The 26,395-nt window shown below is 48.9% G+C and overlaps 1 protein-coding gene across 1 annotated transcript in view; it reads right to left on the reverse strand.

Moving 5' to 3' along the window:
* The window catches only part of LOC137537713 (intestinal mucin-like protein), a 280,540-nt gene that overhangs the window by 89,985 nt on the left and 164,160 nt on the right, over positions 1-26,395 (reverse strand). The window contains exon 5 of the mRNA XM_068259654.1: positions 3,974-4,005. Within this exon, the coding sequence (XP_068115755.1) occupies positions 3,974-4,005 (32 nt within the window). The remainder of the gene's footprint in view (positions 1-3,973; positions 4,006-26,395) is intronic.

Genomic DNA, 26,395 nt, shown 5'->3' on the forward strand with positions numbered 1-26,395 from the left:
GAAGCTAAGCCACAACCCGGAAGTACTCTGTGTCGTATTATCTTTAGAAAATCCGCCTCAGGTTCTCATTAAGTTGAAATCACTGCCAATAATGATTTTCAAAGATGAATTTAAAGAACTTACTTTGGCCTTTGCCGGAGGGTGTATATATTCTCACTATATCTCAATATAAACGTATTTTTCCTAAAGTCAGCCAGTATCCTTCCATGCTTGCAGCCTGAATTTGCTCCATTCTCATTTATTGAGTTTGTCATGATATTTGGAGTGTTGTTTTCTAATAGGAAGACCGCAATGAGGGGATGAACAGAAGAAGGAAATCCCTGGTAATGGGTTACTTTAGCTCTGCTTGACCAAAAGGTGTAATTAAAAAAAAAAAACAGCTCCGCCCACAAATTAAAAGAAATGCCTGTCTTCACTCACAGCAATCCAGTAGCCAATATACTCTGTCACCTCACCCCACACAGGTGCAGTTTTACCAGATGTTTGGACAGAGAAAACTGTCATAAGATGTCCAAAGAAAACCATAGCCTGTCTTGTCTGTAGGGATCATCACAGATATGCAAATTGTTCCGGGTTGATGCAAATGTGTGCAAAATGTTATGCACATGTATGCAGCTTGATAATGGACCAATCAATTTAAACCTGGGTTTAAATTGATTGGTCCATTTTCAAACTGCATACATTTGTGTAAAAAAATTTCATCATTTCGGAAGAATTTGCATCTAATTGATTATCCCTACTGCTCTGAAAGAGGCTGATGGCAAATGGAATCCTGTCTCTGAGTGCTCCAGTAGTGCATCATGAAAATGAAATGGGGCTAGGATAGTGTAGTACCCTTTTAAACACTTTGATATCAATAAAATCAAACACTCAACTTCTATCATGTTATATACATTTACATACAAATACGTATGTGAGCATTACGAGACCTGCCCTCTGATGAATGGGTATTTTCCCCGTCTCCATTTGTCCTCTGTCTGGATGATGAAACCAGTCAAGGAAACAGCCTTCATAGCAGCACAAGAGCACCCTGGTCATACAGTGGAATGCGAAACCTTGTTAATCGTCATGATTTTCCTGTATAAATCATTGATTGTTACAATAACAAATGTCAGTTAAATATATCATATAAGAGACACACACAGTGATATTTGAAAAGGGAAATGAAGGTTATTGTATTTACAGAAAGTGTACAATAATTGTTTAAACAAAATTAGGTAGGTGCATAAATTTGGGTACCACAAAAAAGAAATGAAGTTAATATTTAGTAGCTCCTCCTTTTGCAGAAATTACAGCCTCTAAACACTTCCTGTAGGTTCCAATGAGAGTCTGGATTCTGGTTGATGGTATTTTGGACCATTCCTCTTTACAAAACATCTCTAGTTCATTCAGGTTGGATGGATTCGAGCTTGGACAGCTCTCTTTAACTCACACTGCAGATTTTCAATTATATTCAGGTCTGGGTACCAAGATAGCCATTAAAGAACATTGTACTTGCTCCTCTGCATGAATGCCTTAGTGGATTTTGAGCAGTGTTTAGGGTCGTTGTCTTGAGATCCAGCCCCGGCGCAGCTTCAGCTTTCCCTCTGATTCCTGGACATTGATCTCCAGAATCTGCTGATAATGAGTGGAATTCATGAGTCCCTCAACTTTGACAAGATTCCCAATCCCTGCACTGGCCAAACAGCCCCACAGCATGATGGAACCACCACCATATTTTTCTGTAGGTAGCAGGTGTTTTTCTTAGAATGCTGTGTTCTTTTTCTCCAAGCATAACGCCCCTTGTTATGCCTAATTAACTTCATTTTAGTTTCCAAAATGAAGCTGGCTAGTCCAAATGTGCTTTAGCATACCTCAAGTGGTTCTGTTTGTGCTGTGAGCAGAGAAAAGGCTTCCTCTGCATCACTCTTGAATACAGCATCTCCTTGTGTAAAGTGCGCCGAATGGTTCAACGATGCACAGTGACTCCATCTGCAGCAAGATAATGTTGTAGGTATTTGGTGCTGGTCTGTGGGTTTACTCTGACTATTTTCACTATTCATCGCTTCTGTCTATCCAAGATTTTTCTTGGTCTGCCACTGAAAGCCTTAACTTGAACTGAGCCTGTGATCTTCCATTTCCTCAATATGTTCCTAACTGTGGAAACAGACAGCTGAAATCTCTGAGACAGCTTTCTGTATCCTCCCCTAAACCATGATGGTAAACAATCTTTGTCTTCAGGTCATTTGAGGGTTGTTTTGAGACCCCCATGTTGCTACTCTTCAGAGAAAATTAAAAGAGGAAGGAAACTTAAAATTTACTCCCTTAAATACTCTTTCTCATAACTGGATTCACCTGTGCATGTAGATCAGGGGTCACTGAGCTTACCAAGCCAATTTGAGTTCCAATAATTAGTTCTAAAGGTTTTGGAATCAATAAAATGACAACAGAGCCCAAATGTATGCACCTGCCTAATTTTATTTAAACAATTATTGCACACTTTGGGCCTGATTCACAAAGCAGTGCAAAGTGTTTGCACACCTGTGAAAAGCCCTTTATCACGCCTAAACTCAGTTTACAAAATTCCCGCGTGCAAAGTTTTGCACGTGCAATCGCGCGGCGCTCGGTGCAGTGCGCGCGATGTGCCCATTAAACCCTATGGGCGATGCGCGCGGAGTTGCGCGATTGTGCGCGCAAAACTTTGCGCGCGGGACTTTGCGCGCGATAAAGAGCATAAAACGGTGCTAACTCAGCAGTGCAAAGGTTATCACGCCTAAAGTCTTTTAGGCGTGATAACTGAGTTATCACCGCTTTGTGAATCAGGCCCTTTCTGTAAATCCAATAAACTTCATTTCTCAAACATCACTGTGTGTGTCTCCTATATGATATATAAAACTGACATTTTTTATCATAACAACCAACAAATTATACAGGAAAATCATGACGATTAACAAGGTTGCCCAAACTTTCGCACCCCACTGTATATGTGATTCTAGTGATGGGAAGAGACCATAACCATTCATGCTCACTTGTTTGTATGTACTGTTAATGGACATACCATAAGTGAAGTTAAGTGGCTGCTTTTATGGCTTTATCAATATTAAAGTGTTTAAAAGGTTACTTCACTATTCTAGTCCCGTTTTATTTTCATGCTGCACTCAGGATCCTGTTTGCCATCAGCCTCTTTCAGACCAGAAAGGCCCAGGATACTTTGAATGATTCATGACAGTTTACACCGTCCAAACATCTGGGGAGTCTGCAACTGTGTGGGGTAAAGTGACTGTGTTTATTGGCTACTGGCAGAGCCAGTTCTGTCGTGAAGCAAGGTGAACACTTGCATCAGGTGCAGAGATTACAGGGGCAGCATGTTTGTACTGTGTATTTACACTAACAGCATGCAGTCAGAGTAGGAGGAGAAGCAAGAGGAGAGCAAGCGAGGTGAAGAGGGCATCATTGGGGAAAATCAGCTTGTTGTGCTGTGTGAGGAGTCTGACAGTGAGTGAGAAGGGGGTAGGCAGGAGAGAAGCAGTGTTTCATTTGACTTGCACAGCAAAAGGGAGGAGGTGGAACTGCTGTTCTGACTGAGGAGGAATGGAGGACGGCCGACTGGCTAAGGGTGAGCAGTTTGTTTGTCACAGATTCGTAGCTAGCCAGTGTGGTATTGTGTTGAGCTGCAGCATGTCCTTTCTCAAGTTATTGAATATGCTCTCTTGCTGACTGAGAACATTAAGTGAAGCAGAGTAAACTGTCGGGAGGCTGTGTGATCATTTCAAATCGGTGGTGGTGGTGGTGGTGGGGGGGGGGGCACATCCTCATTCCCGACAAGTTTGCCTCAGGCAGCAAAAAGTCTGGCTACTAGATGCTTCTTTTGTCATACTTTTGGACTGAGCACCTTTGTGTGTTTCTGGAAGCTATTAAGATTTAAGTCCATTTTTTAAGCGCATTGTTGTTTCTAATTAAAGAATTGTTTACTGAAGACCATCCAAATACTTACATTTTTTGTTTTATTATTAGTTCCCATACAACCTGAAAGTAAAGAGAATTTGTTCAGTCATAGAGATATAACCAAGTGACCTTGCAGCAATACAATGAGAAGATAAACTTGTCTCTAGAGATGGTCAGTGAGGTGCAAATAATTCCTGCTTCCATGAAAATTGTATGAAGCTTACAAACAATCCAATCAAAGCTGACAGGAAGTGCATAGGCCCAGTTCTAAGTTGCATACAATTTGCATGCAAATCTTTGTTTGCATCTTATTAATAATTTTACAAATAGTGTGAGGTGCAAAAAGCTAAGCTTCCAAGACAAAAATACACAGCAAAACAACTGGGAGCACCAATACAGTGCAGTAAGAGTGGAATTTGAATAATTACCGTATTTTTCGGACTATAAGACGCTCCGGACTATAAGACGCACCTAGGTTTAGAGGACAAAAACCAAGGGAAAAAATATACCTGATGCATCCATGGTGCAGGGGCGTCTTATGGACCTTCCCTCCCCCAATTATTATGCCCCCCTTTATGTCTTTCTTGTACTTCTTGTGCCCCCCTGTGTTTACCTATGTCCCTCTGTGTCCTCAGTCCCCCTTGTGTCCTCACCCCCCCCCCTCCCCGTGTCCACTGATGTCTCCATGTCCTCTGTCCTGGTGTCCAATGCCCTGTGCTCTGTCCCCCTTCACCTGTCTGCTTGTCCACTGTTTCCTCCATGTCCAATGTTTTCTATCTCCATTGTCCCAGTGTTTGCTATCCCTGTGTCCCAGTGTCTGCATGCCCCCCTGTGCCCCAATGTCTGTCTGTCTCCCTATGTACCAGTGTCTGCGTGTCCCTGTGTCCCAGTATCTGCGTGTCTGCATGTACTCAATTTTCCAGGTGTCTGCGTGTCCTGGTCTGCATGTCTGGCGTCTTAAACACCTACACTACTTCATCAGCAGGCTGTCCCCGGTTTCCCAAATACATACCTGTCTTGCAGCTTTGATCATCACGGTCGCCCGGTACCGCCGTAGCTTGTATCAATCAGGAAGTCCAGAACGTCTTTGCAGAGAAATGCACCAATCTGGCAGGAGCGCTGGCCTCAACCGCCAAGCACGCTGCACACTGCTCGAGCGATGCACCTATCAGGTGGGGGGCTCTGTGATTGGCCCCAATGATGGAAAGATGGTCCCGCCCTCAATACCATCACTCGAGCAGTGCGCAGCGTGATTGGCAGTTGAGGCCAGCGCTCCCGCCGGAATGGTGCATTTCTCTGCAAAGACGTCCGGGACATCCTGATTGATACAAGCTACGGTGGTACCGGGGGACAGCGCGTTGATCAAAGCTGCAATACAGGTATATATTTGGGAAACCGGGGACAGCCTGTTGAATATGTGGCAGCTACTTGTATGTGCTTAAGACACTGGGGACACGCAAACACCAGGGACACAGAGTACATGCAAACACACCGACACTGCAACAAGGGGAAATGCAGACATGGGCAGGGATATGCAGACATAGCAGACATGGGGAGTCACAAGCACAGGTCCAAATATGTAGCAGGGAAAAAGTCAGTGCGTCTTATAGTATGAAAAATATGGTAATTAAATGAAAGTGAGATACCAACAAATCTGGGTTGTTAGCCTAGCAACCTCAGTACAGTACATGGAATTACGGTATTCTCTTCCAGACCGTCACTCTCCAAACACAACTGGATATATATGAGTGGATATCTATCCAAAAGGGGATCTCCTGAGAAGGCAAGATAACCTAGCTAAACACAGAAGGTGATCCAAAAAGTAAAGCTGGCCATACACTAGGCCGATTCCCGCCAGATCGACAGCAGATTCGATCACTGGGATCGAATCTGCTGTCACATCGTTCCCGCAACACGCCGAATTTCGATCCATTTCGTCCGATCCCGTCGATCGCTCCGTGCGGAAAATTACCGTCGATCGCCCGCGGGTAGGGAGCGCGTCGCTAGCGGCGTTCGAGTGCCCGACGACCGACGCAATAGAGCCCGCATACATTACCTGCTCCGCCGGCACGACGGCCCCGGTCACCGCTGCTCCGTCTCCGCTCTGGTCTGGTCTCCGGCATGCTTCACTTCTTCTAGCCCAGCAGGAAGTTTAAGCAGTAGAGGGCGCTCTACTGTTTAAACCTCCTGCTGGGCAGGAAGAAGTAAAGCATGCCGGACCTGGAGACCAGAGCGGAGACGGAGCAGCGGTGACCGGCCGGGGGCAGTCGCGCCGGCGGAGCAGGTAATGTATGCCGCGGGGGGAGGAGGAGGGGGGGGGGGGGGGCGGCAGCAGCAGCACCAGCACTAGCACCACCACCACAACAGATTGTGAACGGTTTCAGGCTGAAATCGGTTCACAATCTGTTTGCAGTAAAGGTAGCCATACGATCCCTCTCTGATCAGATTCGATCAGAGAGGGATCTATCTGTTGGTCGAATCTGATGGCAAATCGACCAGTGTATGGCTACCTTAAGTTTCCAGGCTCCAGCAGTGTGCACTGAACAGGATAGGGTCTGTACAAAACTCTCCATGTCAGCCTGAGTCTAAGTAGGCATAAAGTAAACAATCTTATCTATTTGCCATTAATACCTCACAATCCTTGCAAGATCCTTCTTGATCTGTCATCAGTGTTTGATACTGTTGACCACACCTTATTCCTAAAGACAATAAAGTCCCTTGCTCTCTCCTGGATATTTTCCTATCTCACTTGAAGGTCTTTCACAGTCTCTGAACAGATCTCATCTACCCAGCCTTTATCTGGTGGGGTACCTCAAGGCTCTGTCCTTGGCACCCTCTTTTTTTCCATCTACATGCATGATCTTGGCCACTAAATTCATTTGGGTTTCAATACCACTTGTATGCGGACGATACACAACTGTATCTCTCGGCCCCAGACCTTAACTCCCTCCCCACACGTGTTCCTGACTATTTTAATGCTATATACTCTATCATGATGTCTCGCTTCTTAAAACTTAATATGAGTAAACCAGAACTAATCATTTTCCCACCGTCTTTGTCCACTTCTCTGCCTGATCTAACAATAAATACCAACACCACCCCTATGACTTCATCTTTCTTCTCACTCTTCCTCTGCAGCTCCTCTATGTGACGCTCTTCTACCAATTAACCTAGAGGATCCAGTTCAAACTCTTAACTCTCTCTCCTGTGTACATTAGTTTCCAGATACCAACCCACCCGCACGTATACAAGATTTCACAGATGCTTCACCCCTACTCTGGAATTCTCTGCCACAATACATCTGGCACTCTCCAACCTTTGATACCTTTAAACATGCTTTAAAACTCACTTTTTCCATCAAGCATGTGCTCTACTGTAGGCCAGTTCACCTTTTCACCTCTAGCCAAGTTGTACTTCCTAATAGATAACCTAAAACACACTGCCTCTATCTATGAATATTGTACACAACCCCATATTGTATACTACCCCCTATACTCTCCCCCACCCCTGATTCCTTTAGATCACATGTGTCGAACTCCAGGCCTGGAGGGCCAGATCCATGCCAGTGTTTAGGATGGACTGAGAAAGAGAGGAATGTGTTCTACCTGATGGACCACACCTTTCCTGATTCAAACCCATCAATTCATTTGAGCTGTATCAAAAATGTGTGAGGATCTCGGCCCTCGTAGGACCGGTTTGACATAGCTGCTTTAGATTATAAACTTCTCACCCTTTTATGTCTTGGATTTTGTTACACATTTATGCATATTAATTCTGTCACTGTTATTACCAATGCTGTATTTTGTACCAACTCTGTATTTTGTATATTGGTATATACCATTGTCTATTATTTTATACCACATGTTTGTTTCTTACTTTGTACAGCACCACAGAATATGTTGGCACTTTATAAATCAATAATAATAATAGTCTACAGGATCAGAGTCTGAACAAGGCTTATTGGCATTAAGCTTACTATTTTTCGTTTAATTTAGCCAATAAAGGGCTTGATTCACAAAGCGGTGCTAACTGTAAGCACGCCTGTGAAAACCCCCTTAGCACGTCTAAACAAGCTTTTCGCGCATAAAACTTTACGCGCGCAAAACTTTACGCGCGTACTGCACAGAGCGCAGGGCGCTCCGCGCGAAGTGCCCATTAAAGCCTATGGGACTTAGCGCGCGTAAAACTTTGCGCGCGTAAAACTTTGCGCGCGATCTGATTGAGAAATCCGGTGCTAACCTACTTAGCACCCTGGTTAGTGCGTCTAAAGACTTTAGACGTGCTTAGTAGATTAGCACCGCTTTGTGAATCAAGCCCAAAGGGTATTATCCCAATTCAAACCTTCCTGTCTGTAAAAAACAAGAGGTAGTTTGCAGCTCAGCTAGCTGGCTGTATGGTTGATATTTAAACCAGTGGCAGTACGATTATTTCCGGATTTTAGGGTCATTTCAGACACTAAAATAAGGGAAAAAAATCATGCTGCCAGAATGCCTGCAGCAGCCCCAGCACTTAATCGCCTCCCCGGGCTCTACCACCTCCTGGGGGCTCAGTAATTCTGTAGCAATCTCACCAGAGTGATTCAGAGCCTCGGAGAACAGGAAGGAGAATGGCTACTGCCCTCTGGATCCCCCGGGAGGTGAGTAAAAATGCCCGCCACGCTGTATACTCTGCATTGAGCTCCCGGCGGCTAGCCTGAGCATAGCTCGGGCTTACCACCAGGGAGGTTAAAGAGTACCAGTAAAATTAAGGTTATTTTTTGGCCATGAAATGGTCATTAATCTTAAACCTTGCCCCCACTTGAAGCCTGCCAAGAAATCTGGAGCTCTTTGATCACCCCCACCTGTGCTGCTGTGGCCCATCCACAGCTTGGCAGCAGCCTATCAGGTCGTGGCAGCTAAACCGATGCAGGCCGTAGTAAAACTAGTTGGGGTGGTCACAGGGTTCCTGACTTTACAAAAGGCTGTGGGCAAAACCACCATGGTGTTTTCTTTCAATGGGGGTGGAGTTTACGACTAATGACCATTTTACATGGTATGTGTAAATTTTTACCCATTCAATTGCCGATCCCCTGCTAGAGGACAATAAAGAGAACCTTAACAATACATTCCATTTGGCTGGAGACACTCTAACTAAACATATTTAAAAATCTAGTAATTATCTAGTACTCTAATAACCTATACATTCTTGAAGTAAGAGGCTAAAAGAGGTTAACTTCAATCCCTGTTAGTGAGAAGATAAGACAGAAGATAAAAAGCATAAAAAAAATGTTACTAACATCCTTGCTATGCTGCATAGTTTTCTGTTGGTAGCCACGGAGTAACATCCCATGGAAACAGGGCTAGATTTGTACTTTTTACCACCCAAGGCCACTGTCAGCAGCCGTCCCCTTCAGTATAGATAGCCGGATGACGCTTCCCCCTTCCTCCAGTATAGGCAGCCTGTTGACCCTTCCTTCCAGCATTGGTAGCCAGATGACCCCCCCCCCTTCCTCCAGATCAGATAAGATTGATGATGACTCCCCTCCCTTCCCCCTACTTTAGGTATCCTGATGACCCTTCCTTCTAGTATAAAAAGCCATTTGACCCTCCCCCCTTTTGTATAGATAGCCTGATGACCCTCAGTCCCTCCAGTATAGGTAACCAAGTGACATTTCCCCCTAATATAGCCTGCTGCCAACCCGCCCTTGATCCTGTGGTGACCTAGGCCATGACCTATGTGGCCTTGGCTTAAATCCAGTCCTGCATGGAAAGGTACATGGCCTCCTTGGCTGGATGCTTCAAAACATTTTTTGAGGAAAGCACAGTCTTTCAAGTTTGCAAGAGAGACTACCCCCTCCTGTAGGTTTTGGAGTACACAGATAGAGAGACAGGTTGTCTCGGTGCGCTCTATTATTATTATTTTGTATTTATATAGTGTTGACATCTTTTACAGCGCTGTACAGAGTATATTGCTTTGTCTCTCATGAGGAGCTCACATTCTAAACCCTATGGGATGTATGTATCATGTAGTGTATGTAAACCCACACAGACACGGGGAGAACATATGAACACTGTGCAGATAGTGCCCTGGTGCTAACCACTATACCACCGCCCATATCTATCCCACATAGCGCCTGACTGGGGAGCCACCATAGACAGGATATTACATCTATAGCAGGACAGTGGGATTTATAATGTAATTCGGATACCCGCGATAGCTGGACCTCAAATTACTTCTCCCTCTGAGTTGCTATGACTCAGAGGAGGAATAGTCTTTAACGCCACCCAGAATTTCAGCAGCGTCAGGTTGAGCCATCATTTGGCTCATCCTGAGCCCAACTGACCAGGGGGTGTGCTTTATGGATAGAACCAAATTTGCCAAAGACCAGGAAATACCCATTTTTTAAAAGATTCTGTTTGCTGAGGCTTTTTGTTATGGGATGTAATGTGATATTAACCTATTTTGGTTCCTGGACGTAGTTTCTACGTCCAGGAACCATGCGCCCTGCCGCTCCCGCGGCCGATCGCGCGCGTGCACGCGCACTCTCGGCCGTGGATTCGGTAGCCAGGGAATCAATGTATCGGGCTACGGAGCCCGATCATTGATTCCTCTCCCCCGCTGAAAAAGCGACAGCTTCTCTCAGAAGCTGCGCCTTTTCTGGCCGTTTCCTTCCCGATGCGTCACTGTAAGCGTATGTTACGCTTAGAGTGACGTCATTTAAACAAACTCATGGCCGCCATCTTGTGGCCAAAAAGTAATACTACACCTGTAAAAAAAAATAATTTAAAATTAACACACATTTACATTATAAATCTATTGTTTACCTCCCACCCTCCCAAAACTACCCAAATAAAAGGTTTACAATAAAAAAAAAAAAACCATTACAATAAAAAAAAAAAAACATGTAAATATTTACCTAAGGGTCTAAACTTTTTAAATATCAATGTAAAGATGAAATATTTCTATATTTTTTTTATTTTAAACTTGTAAATAGTGATAGATGCAAAACGGAAAAAATGCACCTTTATTTCTAAATAAAATATTGTCGCCATACATTGTGATAGGGACATAATTTTAACAGTGTTATAACCGGGACATATGGGCAAATACAATACGTGAGTTTTAATTATGGAGGCATGTATTATTTTAAAACTATAATGGCTGAAAACTGAGAAATAATGATTTTTTTGTGTTTTTTCTTTCTTTCTCCCTGTTAAAATGCATTTACAGTAAAGTGGCTCTTAGCAAAATGTACCCCCCAAAGAAAGCCTAATTGGTGGCGGAAAAACAAGATATAGATCAGTGCATTGTGATAAGTAGTGATAAAGTTATAGGCTAATGAATGGGAGGTGAACATTTCTCACGTGAAAACGACGGAACCTGAATGGGTTAAAGATGAACTTAAAACTTTAACTTAGACACTAAATATAATGTAATTAATAAACTTGCTTACTTTTACAATATTCATGAATAATTGATATAGTCAATGATGTTCCACTGTAATATCTTAACTCATACTGATTTACATTCTAATGCCTAGTACACATCATACAATTTTCTGTTAGATTTTTCTGTTAAGATTTTTCTGTTAGATTTTTTTGTCAAGGTGCGTACATACGCACTACTATAAGGAACCACAGGGTTTGTCAGACCCTCCTGCTGGGTGGGTGTTCCAGCGACAGTAGAGCGTGTGTACAGTCTGTCGGCAGACTGATAACACTGTTTCTGACCGATCCGCTGAGCGGATCATTCAGAAACGGTGTTATCAGTCTGCCGACACAGACTGTACACACGCTCTACTAGCGGCGGAATGCCCGCCCAGCGAGAGGGTCTGACGGACCCGTTGTTCCTTATAGTAGTGCGTGTGTACGCACCTTGAAGTACTGGTAGACAGTGCTGCTCATCCGGATTCCGGATATCCCGCATAATCCAAACTATTTCAGCTATCTGCCCGGATTCGGATTCCGGATACCTGGGCCCAAATCTGTATAGCAAACCGCGGATATTTGGTCGCATACACGGATATCCGCGGATACCCTTCGGATATCCGAATCTGGATACAGTAACCATGGAGATGATGTCCATGACATCTTTGAGCCAATCAGAGGGCTCCCAGCCTAAGCCCAAGCAACCAATCACAGAGGGGAACCTTGGCCAGTCCCTCCTGTATATAAGGAGGGGGGCCATGATGAGAATCTCGTCCTTGCTTTGTGACTGCCACTGAGAGACAACTCCAGTGTGTTTGGCTAAGCAAGTGCATTATCACAGTGATAACCCAGCGTTTTTACACATAAACACCTTCACTACATTACTGTTATATTGTGTTGTAGTTAGCTAGTCTGTGTAATTTGTTAGTATCAGTCAGTCAGACTTTGAGCTGCAGCATCTGCCTGCTAGTTAGGTCCTGTGTCTGTGTGTGCTGTGCTATTAGCCTTAGCTAGCTAGTAGTTACAGTATAGGTAGGATTACTGTGTTATTGTGTAGTTACTGCAGTGCTATTAGTTGTTGGAGAGTAGTACAGCATGGCCTGTAACAACCAAGCGCAGCGCTGGAGTGGAGGGCCCCCATGATAGGAGCTAGCTTGGAAGTGTAGGGGTTAATGTAAAAGGGGGGGGGGGGGGTTGAGCTTAGCCTGTGTATTGCGGGGATCGAAGGGGTGGAGCGGAAGAGGAAGTGACGTCGGTGGGGAGAGGCCAGACGCACAGGGGGCATTGAGGAGAGAGGACGCGTTTTTCACCTCTCTCCTGCGGAAAGTGCGCCATGGCAGACCCGATCGAGGAGCTCATCCAGCGGGTAAGGAGCGAGGCAGAGGCCCGGGGGCCACAGTGGGTTGCCATACAGATGTCCGCGATGACAACCGGCGGACCAACAGCCCGCAGCAGCTCCCGGGCGACCCGACCACCAGATAGGCTGAGCCCGGCCGCGTCACCGCGCACCAACAGGCGGGCAGGGAGCCCCATACAATCACCGCCGGCTCCCTCTTCCAAGCGGCCATCCAAAAGGGGGAAGGGCCAGTCACACAAGGGGACAGAGAGACCGGGGTCATCAGGGGAGGCCGCACACCTTGTGCCACATGGAGGGACAGCAAGTAAGACTCCTCAGCCCGCGCCAGCGCCCCTCAGCAGCACAGCGCAATCATCACAGGCTGCCAACCAGAACAGGCCTCAGGATCCACCCGGGCAGGCTGCGGTCCATGCGGACACAGCTGGGCCCAGCCAGGCGCAGGCCAGACGCAACACAAAAACAGCAAAGCCCAAAGGAAAAGGTGGCAAGGCGGCCCAAAAAACGGCTGGAGCAAAACCTCAAGACAGCAGATCGGGCAGCCGAGGGAGTAGCGGCTCGCGCAACCAGAGCGTGCGGAGCCAGACACCACCGCCCAGCAGCAGATCTTCAAGCAGGCACAGTGGCGTGGCTACCCCAAGTTCTGCCAGTCATTCGGGACGTGGCACGGAATCGCCTAACGAGGAGGCTTCATCCCAATCGGAAGACGAGGGCGACAGAGGGGATCCAGGTCGATCCAGGGCTTCGGCTGGCCGGGACGGACGTCCGGCGCAGCCAGGTGAGACAAGCCTTACTTATTCACTTCCAGTTAATCGCAATGTTGGGGGTTTGGGCGGGTCGATAATAGCTCCACAGAGTGGGTTGGTAGTGGCCCAGCCTCAGAGCGACATCTCCATGTCGCCGGCTCTGTCGTTTATGAATACATTATTGTTGGGAATTAGGGATGCGCTTCAAGGTGGGGGAGCCAGTAATTTGGCATCCCCCACGACGGCCTGGGTTGCTCCGGCGGTCATAGCCCCGTCAACAGGGGCCAGCACCATGCTTCCCGCACAATTGGGGGCATCTTTGCCCCCGGTAGCAGTACCGGCTGCAGTCTCAGTGGTGGCAGCTAATACGTCAACGGGGCCCGCCGTGGCGGGCAGTAACGAAGTGGAGTCAGTGAGGTTGTCGGACTCGGCAAAGAGCGAGTTGTACCTTTGCCTCGAAGCCTCATTGGGTACGCACTTAAAGAAGGAGGTAAAAGAAAAAATTTGGAGGGGTGAATACGTAGAAATTTTTTCTTTATTGCAGCTTTCCAAGTTTAACCTTGACGGGGGAAAGCATGACGAGAATAAGAAGGAAGATGAGGAGCGCAGGCGATACAGGCTTATTCCGCGCACACACCAGAATTGGTCGCAAGTGTTCGCCATTTTGGCAAGCGTAATAGGGGAAAAACAACCCGAATGTTGTTCGGCGTTGTTTGGATATCAGGATAGCATAGCAGAAGCGCATAGATCATACGGAGGCAATTCTTGGCTCCGTTATGATGAGGAATTTCGCCAACGAAAAGCTGTACGCCCGGAGATTCGCTGGGATCATAAGGATGTTATTCTCTGGATGAAACTTATGATCCCGGCCAGTAAAGGATCTCAGTCCTTTCAAGGGGGGGCCAGCAACTACAGTAGTTCGGGGCAGCTGGCCCACAAGCGCCCAGGTGTATGCTGGAAATTTAATGACAGCACCTGTAAATTCGGCACTTCCTGCCGTTTTAAGCACGAATGTGCCCACTGCGGTGGTGGACATTCAGGGTCTCGTTGCTATAAGCAGAATAGGAGCAGGAGTGGAGAGCCTTCCGGAAAAAGGGAAGACCCCAGTGATGCTTCAAAGGATGGAGGGGCACCTAAATAGATACCCAGATACTGAGGCGGCGAAATTTTTACGTAAGGGGTTTGCAGAGGGGTTTCAGATTCCTAGTACGGGGGCCTTCCGTCCCTCCCCGCCCTTTCGAAATTTACAATCGGCAACCGCCCATCCAGAAGTTGTGTCCGCAAAATTGGATAAGGAAGTGAGGCTTGGCCGGATGTCCGGGCCGTTCATTGTTCCTCCGTTAGAGGATTTGATAGTCTCCCCGTTAGGTATTGTGCCAAAAAAGGAGCACGGGTCCTTTCGCCTTATCCACCACTTGTCTCATCCCAGGGGTAGGTCCGTTAATGATGGTATTGACCCTGGGGATGCGGCAGTAGCCTACACGTCATTTGACGTGGCGGTGAGGTGGGTCAGGCGCCTGGGTCAGGGTGCCCTACTGGCAAAGACCGATGTAGAGTCAGCCTTCCGTTTGCTTCCAGTTCACAAAGACAGTTTCCATCTTTTGGGCTGTTTTTGGAATAATAAATATTACATAGATTGCTGTTTGCCCATGGGCTGTTCCATCTCCTGCTCCTATTTCGAACAATTTAGTTCATTTGTAGAATGGGTGGTAAAGGAGGAGTCCGGGTGTAGTTCAGTCATACACTACCTGGACGACTTCCTTTTTATGGGCAAGGGTGACTCTTCCACATGCGAGTACCTGTTGGCGACTATGCGTCAGATTTGCGCAAGCTTTGGAATTCCTTTAGCGGAGGAAAAAACGGAAGGGCCCCAGACTGAAATTAAATTTTTAGGCATTACAATAGATTCCATAGCAATGGAATGTCGGTTGCCGCCAGACAAGATTGAGGATTTGCAAGGGGCCATTGCAGTAGCATTGTCGCAGAGAAAGATCTTGCTGCGCACGCTGCAGTCGCTGCTTGGGAAACTCAATTTTGCCTGCAGAATTATCCCGATGGGCCGAATCCTCTGTAGAAAGTTAGCCTTGGCAACCGCCGGGGTTTCTTCCCCACACCATCGGGTGCGCCTTCGTAGGGAACACAAAGATGACCTGCGCATGTGGCAGGCCTTTCTTTCCGAGTATAACGGCCGGTCGGTATGGTTGGACGAGACCATCCAGAATCACGATCTGGAACTCTTTACCGACGCATCGGGTGCTCACGGTTACGGGGCGTTCTTCGCGGGAGATTGGAGTGCAGCGGAATGGCCGGAGGATTGGAAACAGGCAGGGTTCACGCGGAATCTGTTACTCCTTGAGTTGTTCCCAATAGTGGTATCGGTTTCAATTTGGGGTCCTCGCTTGTCTAACAAGCGAATAAAATTTAACTGTGATAATTTGGGGGTGGTCATGGCTATCAACCAGGTGTCAGCATCTTCGCCACCGGTGATCCGGCTGTTGCGACATTTGGTTTTGCTATGCTTACGGCAAAATATGTTTATATATGCGGCCCATCTGCCTGGAACCGAGAATGACGTAGCAGATGCGCTTTCTCGATTTCAGTGGCAACGGTTCAGGAGTCTCGTCCCTGGAGCAGCGCAATCCGGAATTCGTTGCCCACAGGAATTATGGGAGATCCCCTTTACAAGATAGAGGACTGGATGTCGCAGGCCTTGGCTGATGGAACTTGGTCATATTACTCGTCAGTGTGGGAGCAGTGGGATAAGCTGTCGGCTCAGGAGGGCTGGTCATCGCCAGGGGCAGACAAGTTGTGTCAGCTTCTTCACTTTATGGTAGAGAATGGCACGGCGGGGGTATCACCCCCGGCTATGGCCAAGAAGATGACCGCGCTGGCGTTTTTGTTTAAAATAAGGGGGGACATTACCAAAGATTTCAGAGTAAAACTTGCGCTGCGGGGTTTTCGAAAAAACCCGGTGAGGAGAGACACTCGTCGTCCTATCACATTCGAACTCCTCACTACCCTTGTTTTAGTATTACCGGATATTTGCAGCTCAGAATTTGAAGCGATATTGTTTAAAGCAGCTTTTGTGCTAGCCTTCTTTGGGGCCTTTCGCATTAGCGAATCGGTTAGTCCTAACAAAGTGACAGCGACAGGGATATTGGAGAAAGAGGTTGTGGTGTTAGAAAGATCGGTAGAGATTTTTCTACGCCGGTCAAAAACCGATCAGGTAGGGAAGGGGAGGGTGATCACTTTGCAGAGTATAGCGGGGTCCCCTATTTGCCCGGTAAGAGCACTGGCTCAGTTCGCGGTGGTGCGCCCAAATCTTTGCACATCATTCCTTTGTCATTTGGATGGGGCCCCCCTGACTAAATTTCAATTTGTAGCAGTGCTGCGAAAAGGCCTGAAGAGGGTGGGGGTTTCCCTGTTAGAATTTGCATCACACTCCTTTCGCATAGGAGCTGCGACGGAAGCGGCCAGATTTCGTTCATACGTTCGACCCCACCTAGTTTAAATGTGTTTAATTGACGGTTGGTTTTTGGTTTTGGTGTTCTTTTCTTTTATTTTATTTTGCAGATGGCCCCCCGCTTCTCGTTTGGATCATAGGACATTCATACGTGGCACGAGGTGCCAGGAGAGCGCGAGCACGACCGGAAGGGAGACAGTTGGGCTTCCCTAGATCCCAGGCTTGTATCAGGTGGATTGGTGTGCCGGGAATGACGTGGCCCAGAGTCCTCCCGGAGTTTCGCCAGTTTGTAAGCTGGGATAAAGCGCCGGATGTATTAGTTCTCCATGCGGGGGGCAACGATTTGGCCTCTCGCACTACGAGGCAAATCATCAAGGAAATTAAAGGTGATTTCTTAACGATTAGGTCCGAATTCCCGGCCACGGTTATAGTATGGTCTGAGGTCATAGCCAGAAATAGTTGGAGGTTCGCCAGGTCGGTTGACCGCGTCAACAGGGCTAGAAAAAAACTTAATAGGGAAATCTCTCGTTTTGTTATTAACAACGGGGGGGGGGGGGGGGGTGGTGGCAGTTCGCCACTTGGACTTGGAGTCCGACACTGGGTCATTTTTGAATAAGGATGGGGTTCACCTCAATGAGATTGGGATTGATTTATGGACCCTGGCCTTGAGTGATGGGATTCAGAGGGCCCTACAGATTTGGGCCTCACGGGCGTAAGGTTTTACGCCTGTGGGGTTTGGCAGGGTGTAGGGCTCCGGAAATGGTTACAATTTAGGATGGTGGGACAATAAAAATTCCTCCCATCTCGGTTTGAAGGTAACGAAGGGTGTCTTCTAAGAAAAGGGTGATAAGGCATGCAGCTGTCCCTGAGCCGGTTTACGCGGCGGGGGCCGGCAGATTGCAGGCTGCATGCCAATATGGTCTTCCCGGAGCTCTTCCCCTAATTTGTTTGTACAGTATTGTTGTACAATAAGAATTATAGTTTTATACAACAGATTTATGTTAATAAGAAAGAAGGGCTGCTTTGGCCTTAATAAAATATTAATCCAACGTTAAGAAGCAGTCCGTGTTTTTGTTATTTAGTGTATAAGGGGTTATTATTATTGGGGTCACTTTTGCTAAGCTATGCACTATCATGTGTTAGCTACTACAGATTATTGCAGTGCTGCTGACTGAGCAGTGAGCAGTGTCAGTGTGTCTTGTTCTACTCTGCTGTCTGTCACACTGTGCTGATTCAAAGTCCAAGCCCCATATTAATAAAGTACAAGTACCCCACACATCATCTGTGACATCACATATCTTGTACTATGTCTGGCACTGGCAGCCGGGGGAGGGTCAGCAAGGCCAAGAGGAGAGGGAGCACCATTGCGGCCTCCGTCAGTAGTTCTGCCGCATCAGTCTCCATTACGTCGCTACCCACTGGCCATCCAGCTGTTAGGGGGAGTCACGCTGCAGAGACGCAGCAGCGTGTAGCGGCCATTTTCAAGCAGGGTCAGCGGTGCAAATTGGAGGAGAAAGACACCGTGCCTGTGATGCAGCTGATAGTGGATGACGAGCAGGCCACCACCAGCCCTACAAAACACATTCTGGATGTAATGGGCTTTGTGGAAGAGTCTGAGATGGTGACAGTAATTGTTGGGGGGGGGGGATCCTTCATCCATGATGTGTCAGCAGAAGAGGAGTTTGGGGCGGGCTCATCATCCCAGCAGTTGTTCGAGGAGGGGGAGTTTGATGTTGATGATGACGAGATGAAGGACCAGGGCTACCATCTACAGCATGCCCCCCAACCGTCCCGGATTGATCGGGATTCTCCCGATTTGGGGGGGCTCTCCCGCTATCCCGGGAAGCCCCCCTTAAGTCCCGGCCGGCTGGGGAGAGAAGAGATAACAGAAATGATCGAGGCGCCAGCCGCGCTAATAAGGGATGCGGGAGCCGGCTTTATTGCTCCCTCCCTTCCTCTGAATGCCCCCACCTGCTGTGAATGTGTCCCCCCCCTGTAGGCAGTGTGTGCGGAGCAGAGCAGTAGGTCTTCTTACCGCAATCCATGCGCACCGGCAACTAGTCTCCTGCTTCCTGTTTACCATGACGTCACAGGAAGCAGGAGACTAGTTGCTGGTGCGCATGGATTCCGGTAAGAAGACCTACTGCTCTGCTCTGCTCTGCTCCGCACACACTGCCTACGGGGGGGGGGGGGGGGAGGGGACACACACACATTCACAGCAGGTGGGGGCATTCAGAGGAAGGGAGGGAGCAATAAAGCCGGCTGCCGCATCCCTTATTAGCGCGGCTGGCGCCTCGATCATTTCTGTCATCTCTTCTTTGTTCTCTGCCCAGGGCAATCTCCTCCCCCACACAGGGGCACCTTCCTCCTCACCCACGGGCATTCTCCCCCCCCCCTCCATTGACGACCCCCCTAACCACCAGCACCCTCCTCCCCACCCACTAGCAACCTCCTCCCCACCCACTGGCACCCTCCCCACCCACTGGCACCCTCTTTGCTGACTGGCACCCTCCTCCTACCCACTGACACCCTCCTCCCCACCCATTAGCACCCTCCTCCCCACCCACTGGCACCCTCCTCCCCACCAACTGGCACCCTCTTCTTTGCTGACTGGCACCCTCCTCCCCACCCAGTGTCACCCTCCTCCTACCCACTGGCACCTTTCTCCCCCACCCAGTGGCACCCTCCTTTCCACCCACTGGCACCCTCCTCCCCACCCAGTGTCACCCTTCTCCTACCCACTGACACCCTCCTCCTACCCACTGGCACCCTCCTCCCCACCCAGTGTCACTCTCCTTTCCAACCACAGGTACCCTCCTCCTACCCACTGGCACCCTCCTCCCCACCCAGTTTCACCCTCCTCCCTGCTCACTGGCACCCTCCTCTCTGCCCACTGACACCCTCCACTTTCCACTAACACCCTCCTCCTACCCACTGGCACCTTCCTCTCCCACCCACTGGCACCCCCCTTTCCACCCAGTGTCTCCCTCTCCCACCCACTGGCACCCTCCTCCGTAAACTAATTCCTCCCATTGTCACCCTCCTGCAAAAGCAGGGGTGTGGCTTAAGGCCACACAGGGGGCGTGGCTTAAGTGTCCCTCTTTCACATCTTCAAATGTTGGGAGGTATGATCTACAGGAGGGAGATCATGTCAGCTCTGACTCTGAGGAAGAGGATGATTCAGTGGGTCTGGCATGGAGGATCAGCATTGCAGGGATTGGCAGGAGCAGCAGTGGGCATGGAATGCGTGACCCACAGCCTGCTGCTTCATCTGCCACTACTACCACCAGCTGCACCACTCAACCCCAGGCCCCAACCACCACTGGGAGAAAATCTGCAGCAGCATCCCATTCTGGGCGACGGAAAAGGGCAGGACAAATTGCAATCCCCAATATGGCAGTTTTTTTCATCTGCCCTCACTGAAAAGCAAGTTTGTGACTTGTAATGTGTGTGCCATGTGAAGATGAGCAGAGGGTCTAACCCCTCCACTTATGGCACCTCCAGCTTCATAAATCATCTGGCCAATAAGCACAAACCTGAGCATGAGGAATTCAAGAGGCTGAAGAAAGCTGGCGCTGGCTCTTGCAGTGGTCAGAGCACCATAACCCCCGTTTGCCACTCCTGCCAACACTGAGGCCTGTTCAGGCAGCCAGTCCTCCTCAGTGGTCTCCTCGGCTTCCCGTGCAAGCCCAAAACGCCCCACCACCACCAGACCCTGCTGAGTGAGTTGTTCGTGGTCAGGGCTCAGCCTCCCGGCAGCCGTCGCTTACACCAGCTGTACGGCTTGCTTACACGGGCCATGTCCTCCCAGCTCCTCCCGTGTGCAGGAGGGGAGCCAGATGTGTGCGCTCCTGCAGTGCGCAGCGTCGGATTGGCCAATCCCCAGCCGGCCCTACTTTGCACGCACGGCCATCCCAGCACTGCACCAGTTTGTGAAGGCCAACGTGGAACGTGGGCTTGACCATGCAGTGGGTGCACGCGTCCATGTGACCATGGACTCGTGGTCAAGCCGGTTTGGGACAGGCCGGTACCTCTCTTTCACCGCGCACTGGGTCAGTTTGGTGGAAGGGGGTGAGGAGGGGACAGCAGCATCATCACCCCAGTGGGTGGTGCCACCCCGCAGCAGGGTCAGGGGAAGTGCAGCAGGTTCCAGCTCTCATCCGGTTCCATCCTCCGGCAAACACCCCGCCTCAGCAGCAGAGTGAAGGCACGCCACTGCCAAGCGCTGCTGCAGATGGTCACCCTGGGGAAGAACAAACTAACGGCAGACCACGTCCTGGCCAAACTCCGAGAGCAGGAAAGGAGTTGGCTGACCCCCAGAGGCCTGAAAATCGGAGAGGTGGTGGCCGACAATGGGGCCAACCTGGTTGCTGCCATCAGGGCCGGCCTTAGGTTTCACAGCGCCCTGAGCGAAACCTGATTTTTGTGCCGCCCCTTCATCCTCTTCCCATGCGTGCGCGCACACACGCATGCACACACACACAGGCCCATATGCAATTCACCTTTTCTCCTGAGATATCTCCTAGCACAGTGGTTCCCAACCTTTTTGACGTTGTGACGCATCACGCTAAATGCTCAGATCTCCGTGACACGTCACATATGTATAATAGAAAAAATACTATTAATAACCATGAATGGATGGAAAGAGTGCATTATCCTGAATACACTTAAAAATGAAGGCTTGAACCTTTCAGGAATATTAATAAAAACAATCAGTGGGACAGTTAGCCACTCCCCTCCCCCACAAATTAAGAATGATAGCACAGCACCGACAATTTGCACCACGCATTATAGCCGCAGTGCGCCCCCCCCCCCCCCCCAAAAAAAAAAACCGCCCTCAGACTCAGTATAGGTAGGTAGCCAGGTATAGGTGCCCCCAGTATAGGATCTCATGTTTAGGTGCCCTCAATATAGGTTGCCAATATAGGGTGCCCCCAGTATAGGAAGTCAGTTGAAGGTCTCCCCCCATAGGTAGCCAGGCGTAGGTGCCTCCAGTAAAGGTTGCCAGCTATAGGTGACCCCAGTATAGGAAGTCAGGTGTAGGTGCCCTCGGTATAGGCAGCCATCCACCGGGGAGACCTCACCCACATCCCCTGTCTGGCCCATGTCCTGAACCTGGTGGTGCAGAAATTCATGCGCACCTACCAGGGGATGGACACTCTTTTGGGAGTGGCAAGGAAAACCGTGGGTCATTATTGCCACTCGGGTGGTGCCACAGCATCCCTGGAAGCCGTGCAGCTGTAGCTGAACCTCCCACGGCACTGGCTCATCATAGACGTTCCAACACGCTGGAATTACACCCTGGCCATGCTGGAGTGTCTGGTGGAACAGAGGCAGGTTGTCAACCACTACCTGGCCAAAGCCACCATGGAGGCCAAATTGTCCGGGACCGGCACCACCCACCTCCCACACATCATCCGCCCTGCTGAGTGGGGAAAAATGCAGTTGGTGTGCTTGGTGCTGGCACCCTTCCTAGAGGCCACCAACATGGTCAGCCTGGACTGTGCGTCGCTGTGTGAGTGGGTGACCATGGTGTGCATGCTGGACAAGGCCCTCCATGCTCTGCAGGAAGTGGGAGAGGCAGCATTGATCCAGCAGGAGCAGCAGCCACCTGCACAGTCCACCTCTGTGCGGCAGGAGGAGGAGGTTGAGGACTTGGAGGTCCCTGACCTTGAAGAAAAGGGGGCACAGCGGAGTGCAGCTGCAGTGGTGCGGGGGTGGAGAGAGCAGGAGGAGGATCAGGAATCAGAGGACGAGGACAGCACTGTCAGCGGTGCAGATGCAGAAGATGATGTGTCAGCAAAGATGGCATCCCTCTTCCGCATGGCAGCGCACATGCTGCAGTGCCTGCGCAGTGACCCAAGGGTGAAGCAGATGCGTGCTTGCGAGGACATCTGGATCACCCTGATGCTAGACCCACGGCTGAAGGGGAAGCTGGCTCAGTTCCTGTCTGTAGGAGGAGACCCTGTGCGCCGAATGAGGGACTTGCAGTGGATTCTGGTTCGGCGCTTGGAGGAAGCCTTCCCCCAGACTCCCACCCCCCCTGCTGTCACAGTCCAGCAAGCACAGCAGCAGGTGCCTGCATCCAGCAGCAGCAGGCGCCCAACAAACCTGCTGTCTCTGACAAAGGCGCTTTACACCATGTCAGTACCGCTGCCTACAGAGGAGGTGCCTGCAGCAGCATCAGGCTCTCAAAGCCAGAACCAGCACCTGACCTGGATGGTGGCCGACTACATGGGGTCCTACAGCAGGCTTGACACCAACACCCCTGTGGAACCCTTGGATTACGGGTTCAAGCACCTGGATATCTGGAGCGAGCTGGCGCAGTACGTCCTGGAAGTGCTGTCCTGCCCGCCTTCCAGCGTGCTGTCAGAAAGGTGCTTCAGTGCGGCCGGTGGCGTGGTCACCGAGAAGCACTCCTGTCTGTCCCCCCAGTCTGTGGACAGACTGACTTTTCTGAAAAGGAACCAGGCTTGGGTGGAAGGTGAGTTCCTGGCCCCTGTTGTTTGCAAGAGGGGGAAATGAAGTGGCTGAGTGGGAATCACTATGCCTGCCTTACCACCTTTAATACCTTCACACAAGCTCTCAAGACTCACCCTTTCATGCTCACATACCCCCTAAACCAGCACCATAATATCTTCTGTTAGACACCCTCTCAACAGATACACCTATTGTCTCCACCCCCACCCTTTAGATTGTAAGCCTCTGGCAGGGCCCTCCTCCCTAGTGTTTCCAGCTTGATTATGCAATCTTACTGACAATCACCCCTCTTGTGGACTAGAACAGTCTCTATTTTGACCTATGACACTGTATTATCAAATCATTTGCATGATCTTGTTTTGTTGTAAGTTTCCTGTATGTCCTACCTTGTATGTTAACCCTTTTATCTATTGTGCAGCGCTGCGTAATATGTTGGCGCTATATAAATACAATAAATAATAATAATAATAATACCACCACCCTTTACCACCACAACCTCATGACTCCATCTTCATTGATGAGCCAGGTTCAAATTTTTTTTTTACAGCCGTGGTACTACCAACACTAGGATCCATAGTGATTATCTGAACACAAGTGCTGTGTAATTTTTTGGGAGGTGTCTGTGCTGTCCAAGTTGTGAGGAGGCCCCAACTGCGGCAGTACGACCGCTTCCTGGAACCTCTCCTTTGTAATGTTTTACCTGTGCCGTGGTACCAACATTAGGTGCCATAGTGATTATCTGAACACAATTGCTGTGTAATTTTTTTGGAGGTGTCTGTCCTGTCCAAGTTGTGGGGAGGTCCCAATTGCGGCAGTACGACCGCTTCCTGGAACCTCTCCTTTGTAATGTTTAACTTGTGCCGTGGTACCCATGGTGATTATCTTAACACAATTGCTGTGTAATTTTTTGCAGGTGTCTGGGCTAATAACTGTTCTGTCCCATTTGTGCGGTTGGACTTTGGACACAATGTGGGCTGCACAACCGCTGTCTGAAACCTAGTCCTGATATTAATTGACAGCCTTTTTTTTGGGGGGGGGGGGGGAGGGAGGGATTTTAAGTCCCCACATCATCATTTAGTGTTTCCCTTTAAAAATGCATGATGCTACATGCCTCATTTACCCTAAAAAAACGATTTAGAAGCAATTTAAAGGCCACTTCCGGTTTTCTATCCGCATATCCGAATTCGCCGGATACTGAGGTCGGATATCGGATTCGGATTGGAAAATTTTGAACTCAGATATCCGACCCGGATCGGATATTGGGGTATCCGGATCCGAATCGGATTTTGAAAAGGGTTATCCGAGCAGCACTGCTGGTAGAGACTGGCCATTATCTCTGGTTCATTGTCTTCTGGTTATCTCCTGCTGAGTAGAACAATGCCCAATTGCCAGGCAGATAGATGGTTAGATAATTTCCAACATGTTGGAAATTATCTATCTGGCAGGTAAATCTTATGGTGGCCATACATGGTGTCACAGGAGCCCTCAGTGGCTGACCGCACTTAGCCTTCTAAACGGTGCCAGCGCACAGATCGTGCGAACTCTGGTCGCAGTCAATGCGCAGGAACCGTTAAGAATTAGCCGCAGACAACTCAGAAGGGAGCCTGTGAGACACGGGTGATTACAACGTCACCTACTGGTTCAGAGTAAACTGCCACCACCGCGGTTACTATGGGACCGTGGGGCCCACTAACTGACTGACTAATCCTGCGAATAAAACGGTTAAACACACGATATTCTGTCTAGCCAACAACAAACAAACAGTAGCGTATCTTCAGAGACCCGGGATCATTTCTGTGTGTGCTGATAAGCAGGGTAGCGGAAAGTGAATGACTTGGAGAAAGTCGTTTATTCACGCAATATAAATAATTAATATATACAGACAATTATGAAAATCAACAATTATGAAAACAGCAATAGCCAGTATGAAAAATAAAAGAAGGGAGAAAATTACTTAGTTCCTGGAAAGATGTCCTTATTGTGGGAAGAATCATAAAGTCCTTGGTTTCAAAGTCCAGAGTTCAGACCAGGTGGATACCAGCATATCCTCAAGCTGGCATCTGATGAGTGCAAGATGGTTCAGTGTGGAGGACGCAGCCCGCCTGCTGGCTCTGTGCTTTTGATGAAGCTGGTTTGGGGGTGTGGCAATGCAGGGCCCCCTCTGAGCTACCAGCAAATGACAGTTCATTCCCTCTGAGAGATTTTAGAGCTAAACTTATGAATTGCTGTAACTCCTGAACCATACACGTTACATTTAGGGGGGTAACAGCTTCATACTTGGAGGAAAATACAGATTAATATGATACCTGACATGGCTAGTGCATCAGATCAGGGTCCTGAGTAGATTCATACCTGGGTGGTAGGGGCCCCGGGCCCCTCTCGACTGGTATCAAGAGATCCAGCATGACCCTACGGATCCAATGATACCGTTCTCATAACCACCCTATTTATTGTATTCTGTAAATGGGCAAAAGATTATATTGTACATTCATTTCTTCCTGCTAAGGCCGGAGTCAGCCTGACTGGAGTCCAGCTGTGTCTGCTTCTTGTCTATGAAAAGGCCCTGTTGGCTCCTTCAATTAACATCTGAATGCGAAATCTGCTTAGACAACTTTGAGTTTACACCTCTGGCTTGATCAGCAGTCACAGGGCCAGTCTTCCTGCCAGCTGCTTGTCACCTTATACCTGATGGATGGGCCATCAGCACAGCTTGAAGCCAGGGACTCTCTGGGCCCAGGCTCATTAGCATATCAAAAGAGCCATCCTGCAGTTAAGGTGATGCTATTCCTCTGCTAAGAAGGGACTGCAGACCTCCTACACAATAAATCCAGATTCTATCGATTTGAAGCGCAATCGACGCAGAGAATCGAGTGCGATCGCTTTTCTTCACGGGCGGTTCCAGGACGCGCCTGCGTCCCCGCAATCGTCCGTGACAGCCCCCCCCCTTGTCCGTGGCTTAGCCACTCATCCGCAAGATGTGTGGCGGCGCCGCTAACCTGGCTGACGGGTCTCGAGTTGCCGG

Source organism: Hyperolius riggenbachi, chromosome 11 (genome assembly GCF_040937935.1).
Source record: "Hyperolius riggenbachi isolate aHypRig1 chromosome 11, aHypRig1.pri, whole genome shotgun sequence".
NCBI lineage: Eukaryota > Metazoa > Chordata > Amphibia > Anura > Hyperoliidae > Hyperolius > Hyperolius riggenbachi.